Below are 12607 nucleotides of genomic sequence, written 5' to 3'. Positions count from 1 at the left end.
TTGGCAACAGCCCGATATTCCGCTTCCGTTGAGGAACAAGCAACACCATTCTGCTTTTTAGATGACCAGGAAATTGGATTGTGACCCATATAAATGACATAACCATTTGTCGAGACATAGTCATCAGTGTCTCCCGCCCAGTCCGCGTTAGAGAAACCTTGTAATTTGATAGGAGACGTGGAAAAACAATGAAGAGAAAGAGGAGATGAAGCGTGAAGATAGATACCATGTGTGGTAGTACCAGCAAGATATCATAGTACTCGTTTCGCAGCTTGCCAGTGTTCATGTGTGGGTCGGTGCATGAATTGTGAGAGACGGTTCACCGCATATGAAATGTCCGGTCTTGTGAATGAGAGATATTGAAGACTGCCCACAACAGATAGATATTGGGAAGCATCTTGAAGTGGAGAACCGCTAGTAAGAGTAAGCTTGGGTGTTGTCGGTAGAGGAGTTGAGACAGGTTTTGCTTCGATCATGTTTGTTTTGTGTAGTAGGTCAGTGATGCACTTACATTGCATAAGATGCATACCTTGGACGGACCGTGTAACCTCTATCCCAAGAAAATAATGTAGGTCAACAGGGTCCTTGATGGAAAAGCGGTCAGCAAAAGCACAAAGAACAACATCTACAGTTCCAGAGTCACTACCGGTGACAAATATCGTCGACATACACTAGAACAAATGTAATTTGGCGACTAGAGCTGCGAATGAAGAGTGAAGCATCTGCGAGGGAGTTGGAGAAGCCGGTATCAAATAAATGTTGTTTAAGAGCCATATACCATGCACGGGGGGCTTGCTTAAGTCCATAAATTGGCTTCTGTAGGCGACAAACATAAGAGGGTCGATCCTTATCGACAAAACCCGACGGCTGTGACATATACACTTCTTCAGTGAGATCACCCTGTAGAAAGGCATTGTTGACATCGAGTTGTTTTATAGGCCATGCTTTCTTCACTGCAACGTCTAACACCACACAAATTGTTGTGGATTTGATAACAGGACTAAAAGTTTCAGCATAATCCTTGCCATATTGTTGGTGAAAACCCTTAGCAACTAACCTTGCTTTGTAGTCTAGTGTCCCATTAGCAAGAAATTTCGTGGTGAACACCCAGCGGCAACCAACAATATTCTGATGAGCATTTGGAGGTACGAGATCCCAAGTATGGTTACCAATTTGAGCATCATACTCAACCGAACATGCCCGTGACCAACGAGGATCTTTAAGTGCTTGAACAATTGTAGCTAGTTCATTTGAACGAGAGGAATGCAATGTAACCTTGAGACCAAACTTTTGGACGGGTTAGTTAATATTATTTTTGGCACGAGTTTTCATATTGTGGAGATTTTGTGGTGGCGCATTATTTTGTGTTTGGTTGTGTGGTTGAATAGAAACAGCTTGGTGTGGTGGTGGGATTTGTGGTGGTTGCGGCTGAGTTGTGGGTCGCAACTCATTTTGTGGTCGAGCAGTGGGCTCATTGGAACGGGGTTGTGGCTGGGTCGCGACTCATTTTCAGGAGGAGCAGTAGGCTCCAAAGACGTAGTAGGAGAAGACAAAGGAGAAAGAGACGATACCTGAGGGTGGTGTGGAGACGACGGCGAGGATGGCGAGTGAAGGTATGTGGCGGAGGTTCCCAAACTCGAAGACGAAGAAGACGAGGTCGATGTCGGAGCAAAGAGACTCGAAGCAGCAATTGGACTTGGACGTATAGATGAATTATTGTGTTGTTGGGCTGTGGATCCAGTAGAAGCACTAGGAAGTGTTGTTGTTGGGCCTTGTGTTTGGCCCACTACTCGATCTCGACGTTGATATGTATGAACAATGGGAGGTCGTGATATGGGTAATGACAACAACGGAGAGGGAGTATGTGGGGACGACGGTGGTTGCATCATCAATGGAGCCACCGGAATCGATGTAACTAATGAAGTGGAGGACGATGCACCAGTGGCTGAGATAGGATGAACTGACCGGTTGGAGACCATCTCACGAAACAGGAAGACATGTTCAACAAAGCGAACATGTCTTGAGGTATAGATCCTACCAGAATGAACATGTAGACAATAGTACGCACTTTGTGTAGCCGAGTAACCAAGAAAGACACACGCTTGAGAGCGATCATCAAGTTTGTGTTGTGTATATGGGCGAAGCCAAGGGAAACACAAACACCCAAATACTCTAAGTTTCTCATAATTCGGTGGTTGATTGAATAACTTCTGAAATGGTGATTGAAGACCACGGACTGGTGTTGGCATCCGGTTGATAAGATAAACAGCAGTGGCAAGAGCATACGGCCAATGATCCTTTGGTAGAGAAGCCACAGACATGAGCGTAAGACCCGTCTCCACAACATGACGATGCTTTCGTTCAGATAGACCATTATGCTCCGGAGTGTGGGGTGGTGATGTGAGATGTGTAATGCCAGATGTTGATAAAAACCGACGTAAAGCCACGAACTCGCCGCCATTGTTGGTGAACAAGGTGCCAATTCTCGTTTGAAAACGATTTTCAACCAGTGCTTTAAAAGTGATGAACACATCTTTCACATCAGATTTGCGTTGTAGGGGATAAAGCCATGTGTATCTAGTGAAATGGTCAATGAGAATCAGGTAGTATTTGTAATTTTGAGTGGAGAGAATTGGAGAAGTCCAAACATCATAAAAAATATATTGAAGAGGGCGATTGGATATGATAGATGTGTTTGTGAATGGCAACTTGTGACTTTTATTAATTAAACAATCTGAGCAAGAAAAGTGTTTTTGTGAAGAAGAAGCAACAGGAAGCGAAAAAGCATTAAGAATAGTGTTAACGATAGGTGGAGAAGGATGGCCCAAACGTGAATGCCATGAAACGAGACTCGCTCTTGGTCCAGACGAAGAGAGCATCGCCACAACATTCGGATTTGTCATCGGCCACACATACAACCTATGTTCAGTTCGGCCTTGGAGTAATGGGACCCCCGTACTCAGATCCTTCACCTGAAAGAATGTAGGAAAGAGGTGAACAGAAACATTATTAGCGTTACATAGTCGATACACAGAAATAAGATTTCTATGTATATCAGGAACACATAGAACTTTATCCAATTTTAAAGCTTTAGTTTGTGAGGGAAGAAGCATGGAACCCGTGTGTGTAATTGGAATAGTAGACCCATCAGCAATCATAACATCATCACCACCAGTGTATGGCTGGTGCAGCGAGAGATTGTTAAGATCAGAGGTGATGTGGTGTGTAGCACCGGAGTCCATGACAGCAGCCATGTTTGCCCGAGGTTGCCATGGAGTGAAGGGGCTGTTGTGGTGAGATGAAGACTGTTGCATGGAGAGAAGTTGTGGACATCTTCGAGCAATGTGTCCTTGAGTGTTGCATAATTGACACTTGCCCAAGTAGGGCCTAAAAGATCGGTTGTTGTTGTTACCTTGAGAGGATTGCCAATTGGTGTTGTTGAACGAGCGAGAGTGCTGGTTCTGGTTCCGTGAGCGACCATTGTTCCTAGGGTTGGAGTTGTTGTTGCTGGTGTTGTTGTTGGTGTTGTTGTTGTTGTTGTTGTCCATGCGATGCTGAACAATGTTTGCGGAGACCGGAAAAGGGGTCGGAGTAGCAGCGGCAGCAGCAATGAGGCGAGACTCACGGTTACGTAAGCGTTCATGAACATCGATGATGGTTGGTGTAACATCTTTACCCTCAATCTGATCTATGACAGATTTGTAGTCGTCGGGAAAACCTTCAAGGATCTTTTCAATTTGATCCTCAAGATCCATCGGTTTGTCAAGAGTAGCAAGTTCATCAAAACGAATAACAAGACCACGTACATATGCATCAATAGTCATGTTACCTTTAGTCCACGCCTTAATTTTATTTTTGATACCCTGAACGTGACCTCGGCTTGGCTTAGCAAAGATAGACGTAAGTGTCTCCCAGACCTCAGCAGCGGTAGTGGCTCGGGACACCAATGGTTGAAAAGTAGCAGACATAGCGCCGAGCAAGGCACTGTAGAGAAGGCGATCTTGGCGCTTCGAGAGAACAAAGTCTGGATTTGGAATGGTGACACCATCAGTCGTAATGGTGGGAGATGGAGCAGGGTTAAGATCCATCAAGGTAGCCGGCGAGTTCATAGCCGTCAATCAAAGCATGGATCTGGAGACTCCACATCAAGTAATTGATGTCATTGACTTTGGTAACATTAGAGGTATTGACATTGAAAAGAGGATTAGTAGAAGTCAGGATGACTTCACCGGTGGAAGGAGAGGCATTGCTAGAGGTAGCCATAGAGGAGGCGTAGTGTTTAAAAAAATTTAGGTTTAGGTTTGATACCATATAGAGGCTGTAATAATTCTTGATTAATGATAATAAGTTACAAATATATTTATAGTACACAAGGAGACTAGGGTTACAATATTTACAACTAGATCCCTATTCTTATATTGATATACAAATATCACTGATAATAACAAGAGCTGCTCTAAAGACAACGTACTCACGGAGTGTAACTAGGAACTGTGATGTTGTGAAGGCCAAGTTTGGACACAGAAAGGTTTTGCTTATTGTCGATGGTGTTGATCACATCGCCCAACTCAATGATATCACTTTGATTGCAAGTTGGTTCGGTCCGCGTAGTAGACTCATCTTAGTCACACAGGACAAGAGTTTACTACTTGAGTCTGGAATCAGGCATCTATATGAAGTAGAGCCTCTAAAATACGATGAAGCTCTTCAAATGTTTTCACAATTAATTTGCCTTCAAAGAGATACACGTTCCTAGTGGCTTTGATAGATTCTCTGCTCGTGCTGTCTTTATTACAGGTCATATTCCACTTGCCCTTAAAGTGTTTGGCTCTTTCTTATTCGAGAAAGACATCAATGAATGGGAATTTGAGCTGCTTAGACTCGAAGCATCACAAGAAAATTGGATATCAGTAGTTTCTAGTTACATCGGAGGGGACTTTTATCGAAGACAGCCAACCATATTAGATCGATACATTGGAGAAAAAGACGATGAGGGAGATGAGTTTCCTTCGTATTGCTTCGCTCTTGGGCTTGGCTGATCAAAAAGGTGAAATCACGTCCCAACTTAAACTGAAAACTATTTGCTTATATGTACTTATCTTACTTGCTCAAAGATAGGTCATGCATCGCTTTATAAAAAGTAATAGAACAACTTCTTTTGTTTTACCTTGTGTATCAAAATAGCTTCTTTTTATTGTTTTTTTTTCCCACTCTTGAGCAAATTGTTTCTACCTATGTAAAACTAAAACGCCACAGTAATGAATGTCATATATTTCACTTTTATGTCAAATTTTGAGTTTCATATGGAGAAAAAGTATACTTATAATCATCACTATCATCAAACCCATCACTACCATCTTTCCCTTGTCTCATCATCTCTCTCACTTCTTCAATCCTCTCTAACATTCCCTTCACAGCCAGCTCAAACGCATCTTCATTCCCTTCTGATCCATACTTGGGATCAGCGTAGACCACCCTCGGTATCAACTTTATCACTTCTTCTCTCAAACTCACCACTCTCTCCTCTGGAATCTCAATCAACCTCTCCTTGATTTTGATATTCCACTCCTTCACATCCCTAACCGGTAGATAAACAGAGTAAGTCGTGTGGTTCTTAGGCAAATGCCACTTGTATTGAGCGTAAGCTGTCCCCGGATGGAAGAACACCGGGATGCAGCCAGCCAATATCGAATCAAACATGGATCTTCTCGTGTAAGAATCTCCCGGTGGCTGAAGACAAAACACCGAGTTCCTGAAAACCTTCATCACATTGACAGGGTTGTCACAGTTCGTTTTCCCATAGTTACAGTCTAGCAAGTAACATTGATCCCCTGACTCCAAACACTCATCAATGATCTTCCCTCGAACCGAGTCTTTATACTCAGGCCTTGGAGCGCCCGCAAACGCGAACAGATACTCCCGTTTCCGAGACCTCATTAGCTCTTGCCACTGCGAAACTTCATCCACTGATCTAGGATGGAAACAGGTCGGATAAGGAATAGCGTAATCGTTCTTCCAAGAACTCGATTCAATAGACAGCATCGACATGTTTCTTGATTCAGGTAAGAACCTAAGCTTGCTTCCCCAGTCAGACTCGTTATCAGTCTGTCTCCTAAAATCCCAAGCAATCCTTCCTGAAACCAAGAAATGGTCTCTACCAGACATACGTCCCCACTCTTTCTGTACCACAAGCCAATTCATCAGCTCATGAGACGAAGTGTCTCTAACAGAAATGTTGAAACCCCAAAGGTACCTACTCATATCAAGACCTGCGTAAAAGGGCACGAAGACCGCAGAGGCTAGAGACGAATCATTCGTCAAGCATCTGTAATTCATCATCTTGTTGTGAAAAATCACCTCGAGCATAAACTGATTCGTCGTGGACCAACTTTGTTTCAACAACACATCCTCGTAGCTCTTAATCACAGGACCGAAACCGTAGTTTTCGATGTAAGGACAAATGTCTTTCTCGGTTCCTCTAGTAATCAGATAGCAGTTATCAAGCAATTCGGAATTGAATCTATAAGGAAGATTATGGACATAGATGTACCGACCGGAGCAAGAAGAAGAAACAGGAGATGGGTCGTCGGGTAATCGAGAAAAGTTGTCATCTTTCGTGAATTCAGAGGAGATTGAGTTCTGGGTAACGTCGGGGATTGAGAAAACGGTTTCGTCTGTGTCGGTGAAGAGAGCAGAGTAGTCGAAACAGAGGAGGACGAAACAGAGGAGAAAGAAGAGTGGAACAATGAACCAGACATGGTTATGGTTGTTGTTGCTACGGAACTTGCCCGTCGCGATGGAGATGGGTTTCTCCATCTGAGAATAGTTCTTGGGTCGCATCAAATTAGGTAGAGGAAAAAAATAAAAAAGAATGTGTGAAGATTTGTTGAGAAGTTAACGGAGATGATAGTGTGTGTGACCATGAATTTGGGGAGAAGAGAAGGAGTATGAGAGTTAAGAGTGACACATGGATGTGTCGAGGTACTAATAAAAGTGACGGTTTCGTTGTCGGCAAATGAAGTTTAAGGGGAGATTCAGTTTCACATGCTTCAGTCAATAAAGACCTTCTCTTTTCTCTCTCGGCTCCACCTAATAATAGTATTCTCTATTAATGGTATTTTAAATTTTAAAATATAAATTGTTAAGTATGTTTAACTAATTGCAAATTTGTATATTAGTGGGTTTCATTGTATAAAGCTAAAAATAGATATGGAAATTTTTTATAAAGAAAATGTGCAAATAATTTTTGTAGATTTTAGTATCAAACCTTATAATAACAAAAAGGTGCAAATATGATTGAATCAATTATTGAAAAATATGTGTTGAACAAATTCACATAATGAAGTAGCTTTTTTGATTGAGAATTTTTAATTTATTTACACTTCGACAAAAGAGGAGAGAGGGGGAGAAAGTTAAATATAAGATATTTAAAGCACTTTTGCAAGGAGAAGAAACTGATCTTTAAAATGAGTAATTTCTGAATCATTTTCATATTTAAATCTTAGGCTTTCAATAGTTACTCTCTACACTCTATACTAGATAATCCGTACTAACATTTTAGTATAAAGTGGAATGGCTGTAGTATGGAGTAAATATTGGTATGCACAACACCATACAATAGTATGCAAAACACCATACTATTATGCTTTGAATGGTTGCATAGTATGCTTCAGACCGGACTAAAATTGGACTAGTCCGCACTTAAGTTACCATTCACCATTGCGTACCAATATGCAACAATGCATACTAAAAATCTTCATACTAGTACGCATTTCAGCATACAACTCCATACCATTGTAAATTCACTGTTGGTCTGCATTTTTTATTCCAATCCTCAAGAGCTTCATACCATTATAAACTCCAAATTAGTTTGCTCCATACTACAGTCTAATATAATGCATACCAAAATATTGGTATGCATAGTCCGATCTACACCATACTGTACAACTATTCAAAATCAGACCATAGTATGGAGTGGTGTGTACAAAAGATTAAGGCTTTGAATGGTTGCTCCATATACTCCATACTAGATAGTGCGTACTAACATTTTAGTATGGAGTGGAATGAACTGTAGTATGGAGTAAACATTAGTATGCACAACACCATACAACATATGTATAACACTATACTATTATGAAAGGTAAAAATCAGACCATAGTATGGAGTGGTGTGTACAAAGGATTAATGTTATTTTAATAATATTTTATCCTAATTAATAATAATTATTACAAGATGTATTTAGAATTATAAATCAAAATTTATTATTTTTCAATTATCCCATAACATAGAGTTCAAAAAAAAAATAGCTTTCTAATATTATAATTATAAGTCAAAAGCTATTATTTTGATTCTCCCATAATAATATTATTTCGATTATTGAGATAAATGGTTCATTCAAAAAAAAATTAAATTTCTAAGATTGAAATGGGCTCCAGTATTTTTTTTGGGAATTTTATTTTGTGAATTTTTAATACTTATGAATGATCATATGTATACACATTTTTCAAAAGTACAAAGAAACACAAATTTAACCAATGAGAACAAAGAACTTGGATCCAACTAGTTAAGAATCATGTTTTAATCCAACTTTCACTTTTGGTATGGAGTTGGTATGGAGGTTTTAAGGAGTAAACTGAAAAAATCGGACTAATAGTACAATTTCATAGTACGCAGTTTCTTTTTCAATTGCAGACCATTATGGAGTAGTGCATACTAGTTTAGAATTGTGAATGGTGAATTTACTACGGATTGGTCCAACTTTAGTACGGTCCGGAGGAGACTAGACAACCATTCACAGACTAAAATTATTTTAATAATATTTTTATCATAATTAATAATAATTATTACAAGATGTATTAGTTTCTGTGAACCAATTGACATACTGTATGAGGGGTGTATTCAAACCATGATTTTGGAGAATTTGATGGGATTTAGTAAATTTAGAATTTTGATAGGTTTTAGGGAAGTTCATATGATTTTCTGTAAAATTCTTTCAAATCCCACCTAAAACTATGAGATTTGGATTTCTTTATTTTTAACTAAACAAATCCTCCAAAATCCTCTAGAATCCTAAAAATTATTAAAATCCTAATCCACAAAACTGTTTTGAATAACAGTGGATTTTAAAGTAGATTTTTAAATCATCAGTTCAATATCAGTGAATTTTAATAGATTTTAAAGTAGATTTTAAATCATCAGTTCAATAACAGTGGATTTTAATAGACTTTTTAAAATCCATGATTGAATAACATAGAATTTGTAAATTTCACACAAATCACTTAAAATGCCAAGTTGAATACATCCCCTATATCTAATAGAGATCAGATGAGTATGTAAACTGAACAAAAGGGAACTAATAAAAAGAAAAATAAAATAAAAAAATTGATGATATTTAAAAGCATAGTTTTACACATAGTTTTACAAGAAAAAAAAACTGATTTTAAGAGTGATAAAAGTATTTTTTAAGTGTTAATATATATATATATACTATACTCTATACTAGTACTAAATAAAAACATTTGATGACAAAAAAAAAAAAAAAGACATTTATAAGAAACGAAAGGGATATCAAATTTTTTAATATTTTTTTCAGTCTCATAATTATTATTTCTATGTCCTTTCAAGAATCAAGATCCGTATATTAGGAAACAATACATTAATGTTTAACATTGGTTAGCGATATGATGATCATATGAAAAGTAGCAGTTGATTCTCTATAGTTTTGAGTATTTTTGACATTTGATAAATTCAACGTAAGAGCCTAACTAAGAAGGGTGACTTTTAGATTTCAACCACCATTGATCTCGGCGAATTTTATGAAACTAATATGACCACCGACGAAATTTCAACTTTCCTAAAGTTTTCATTTGGTGATGTCATCGTGTATGGTTTTTAGTATGTTGAATTCTTGATACTATTATTGGTCTGTCAAGAAAATTTAAAGATTTTCATCTTCATATAGGTAATAATTTTAATGGTTTTGAAGAACTTCAAAGGTAAGATCCATAATAAGCTCTTCGTATTATTTGGTGTTAACTGCTCGGTCTCGGTGTTCTCGTTTTCTTCGGTTTAGCTTAAAGCTAGTCGAATTGAACCGAAAAAGTTTAAATTAATCGGTACAGTATTTAAAATTCGCCGATTTGAACCGAAACTTTTTTTAATCGATTTTGTTTCGATTTTTATCCATACTGGGCTAAGTTTTGAAAGGCCCAAACATATGGATCGAGCTTGGCCAAGTTAAACTGAAGTAGTTACCGATACTTGAGACCTGAAACCCTAACTGGAGTGGAGACAAAGTAGTAGATACAATCGCATTTGGTCGGAAGATTTTCTATTTCGCTCCGCTTTGGTCTAGTTAGGCAAGGTTACATGGATGATGAAGACGGAGAGATAAGTGTTGGTACGAAGCGATCAGGTGATAAAGTCGAGGAAGTAGATCGGCTGAGAAACTTACCAGATTGCTTGCTTTATGAGATTCTCTTGAAAGTTCCCACGAAGGATGTGGTTAAGTGTAGTGTGTTATCCCGCCGATGGAGAAACATCTGGAGATATGTACCTGGCTTGGACTTGGAGTGTCGTGATTTCATGTTGATTGAGTGTGATGATTCCTCCGATTTCAACGCTTTGTTGGGTTTCGTTTATAGGTTTCTGGGTTTCAACAGTAAGTCGTGCTTACAAAAGTTTAGGTTAACGGTTAGTTGGAAAGATGATGTCGAGTTTGATAGTCATATCACCCAGTGGATCAACACTGTTGTTGAGCGGAAAGTTCAACATCTCCATATCCTGAACAAAATTTTGGGGATATATGATGATGAGGACCATGAGGTCATTGAGGTGATGATACCCCGAACAGTTTACTCGTGTGAGAGCTTGGTATCTTTAACTCTCTGTGACTTGTACTTGCTTAAGCCCCCCGAGCTTGTGTCTTTACCTTCTCTCAAAGTTATCGTTCTAGATGCAGTTATGTTTGACAACGATTTGGTTTTCGAAATGCTGATCTCAGGCTCCCCTGTCCTTGAAAGCTTAACTGTAAACAACGTCAATTTAGAAAATCTTAAAGTGTGTTCTCCGTCTCTATTGACCTTCACTTATGTTGTGGAAGAGGGTTTTACGACAGTTGTAATTGATTCTCCTATGCTTGAGTATCTGAGGCTCAGTGATCAGGGAACTGAAAGTTTCTTAATAGAAAATCATGGTTCCCTTGTTAAGGCTGATATCGATACTGCGTTTGGCTTCTTTATCGAAGATGAGTTCGATCCAGATGATCTACCAAAGAGACATAGGATTCGTAATTTTCTTGTCGGGATATCTTGTGTTATAGATATGATCATCTCTTCGAGTACTCTTGAGGTAACCGTCGATGCTGAATTTACTATTTGGATGCTTTACTTTATCCTATAAGTTCTTAAAATCTCTTCTTCTTTTTTTTACCTTCTAACAGGTCATATATGACTACTCAAGATGTGAAAAACTACCCTTATTCCGTAATATATCTTTCTTGCGAGTCGAATTCACCGACGACAGGTGGGAAATGTTGCCAATCTTTCTTGAGAGCTTCACGAATCTAAAATCTCTTGTCTTGGTTAGGACTTTTGCTGAATCATAAACTTCTTTCCTCACTATATGAATGGAATTGTTAAAAGTAAGACATTATATCAACTTGTTTCTTCGTACTTGCAGGAATTTTGTACTTGTCCAGACGAGGAGGGAGTTGGTATCTTACCAGGACCTCGTAGGTTTCTAACATCTCTCGAGTATGTTAAGATTGTGAAGCCGGACTCAGAGGATGAGGAGGAGGAGGCGACAGAGATAATAAACCTGGAACTAATGAGTTACTTTCTAGAGAACTCAGCAATCCTCAAGAAACTCACACTATGCTTAGGTAACTTGAGACGTAAGGAAGAATCTGTCATCCTTAGGAAACTCCTTACTATTCCAAGACTCTCTACCGCATGCCAAGTTTTGTCCTCTGATCCTCACAAAGTCTTTATTCCGGTGATGAACTGCGTACAAGGTTGTCTTTTGAGTACTAAGTTATCGTGAACTCTATGTTCTTTTTTTTTTTTTTTTTTTAACTTGAAATTGAGAAATTGTATAAATTAGTAAGAAGAATCGTATGTTTGGTATTTTGTTACGTATGACTATTATTCTATTAATGCTTTCTAGTCAACAAAATCCTCATAGAACTCACTCTATGATTGGATGATTATAGAAAGCGAAAAGAATCTGACAATCTGTCACCCTAATGGAACTAAGGGCATCCACAATGGGTGAATGATGGTTATATTTTTGGGACTCTTAAAATTTTTAATTAATATATTTTGTATTTTTGGTTGAATAAGAATTTTTGGAATTTTAATTAAAATGTTCCCCTCCAATGGTGGGTTTTAATATTGAGTCTCTTAATTTGAATTTTTTTTTTTGAAAATAAATAAATTAAAGTACAATATGAAATTATTGCATATTCAGAAGAATGTTTATAAAATTATTGCATTTCATACAATTTTAAATATAGAAAGTATTAAAACATAATAAAATAGAAATACAATTCATAAAAAGTGAAAATGATCTTTCATGTTTTCTCATGTTGCGCCTACGAAAAACAATA

General features: G+C 38.2%; 2 protein-coding genes across 2 annotated transcripts; one reads left to right on the top strand and one right to left on the bottom strand.

The window, feature by feature from the left end:
* Positions 1-5256: 5256 nt before the first annotated feature.
* On the bottom strand, positions 5257-7226 carry LOC147936131 (putative xyloglucan galactosyltransferase GT14). The gene has a single exon (XM_087469783.1). It carries the CDS (start codon positions 6838-6840, stop codon positions 5281-5283), a length of 1560 nt encoding a protein of 519 aa, XP_087325909.1. The 5' UTR covers positions 6841-7226; the 3' UTR covers positions 5257-5280.
* Positions 7227-9637: 2411 nt separating this feature from the next.
* LOC104720404 (FBD-associated F-box protein At4g13985-like) lies at positions 9638-12159 on the top strand. Its single transcript, XM_010438310.3, has 3 exons — positions 9638-11349; positions 11441-11581; positions 11680-12159. Exons 1-3 carry the CDS (start codon positions 10369-10371, stop codon positions 12040-12042), a joined length of 1485 nt encoding a protein of 494 aa, XP_010436612.1. The 5' UTR covers positions 9638-10368; the 3' UTR covers positions 12043-12159.
* Positions 12160-12607: the final 448 nt, after the last annotated feature.

The sequence above is a fragment of the Camelina sativa genome, chromosome 10, assembly GCF_030686135.1.
Source record: "Camelina sativa cultivar CO46 ecotype springtype chromosome 10, ASM3068613v1".
Taxonomy (NCBI): domain Eukaryota; kingdom Viridiplantae; phylum Streptophyta; class Magnoliopsida; order Brassicales; family Brassicaceae; genus Camelina; species Camelina sativa.
The sequence above is the reverse complement of the archived record's forward strand: the minus strand, read 5'-3'. Positions and strand labels throughout refer to the sequence as shown.

What these genes read in the sequence shown, in the direction of transcription:
- LOC147936131 (XM_087469783.1), bottom strand. Translation starts at nt 6,840, where the DNA reads ATGCGACCCAAGAACTATTCTCAGATGGAGAAACCCATCTCCATCGCG.
- LOC104720404 (XM_010438310.3), top strand. Translation starts at nt 10,369, where the DNA reads ATGGATGATGAAGACGGAGAGATAAGTGTTGGTACGAAGCGATCAGGT. An exon ending in TCTCTTCGAGTACTCTTGAG is followed by an intron (nt 11,350 to 11,440) that starts GTAACCGTCGAT and finishes ACCTTCTAACAG; the next exon opens with GTCATATATGACTACTCAAG. An exon ending in ATCTAAAATCTCTTGTCTTG is followed by an intron (nt 11,582 to 11,679) that starts GTTAGGACTTTT and finishes TCGTACTTGCAG; the next exon opens with GAATTTTGTACTTGTCCAGA.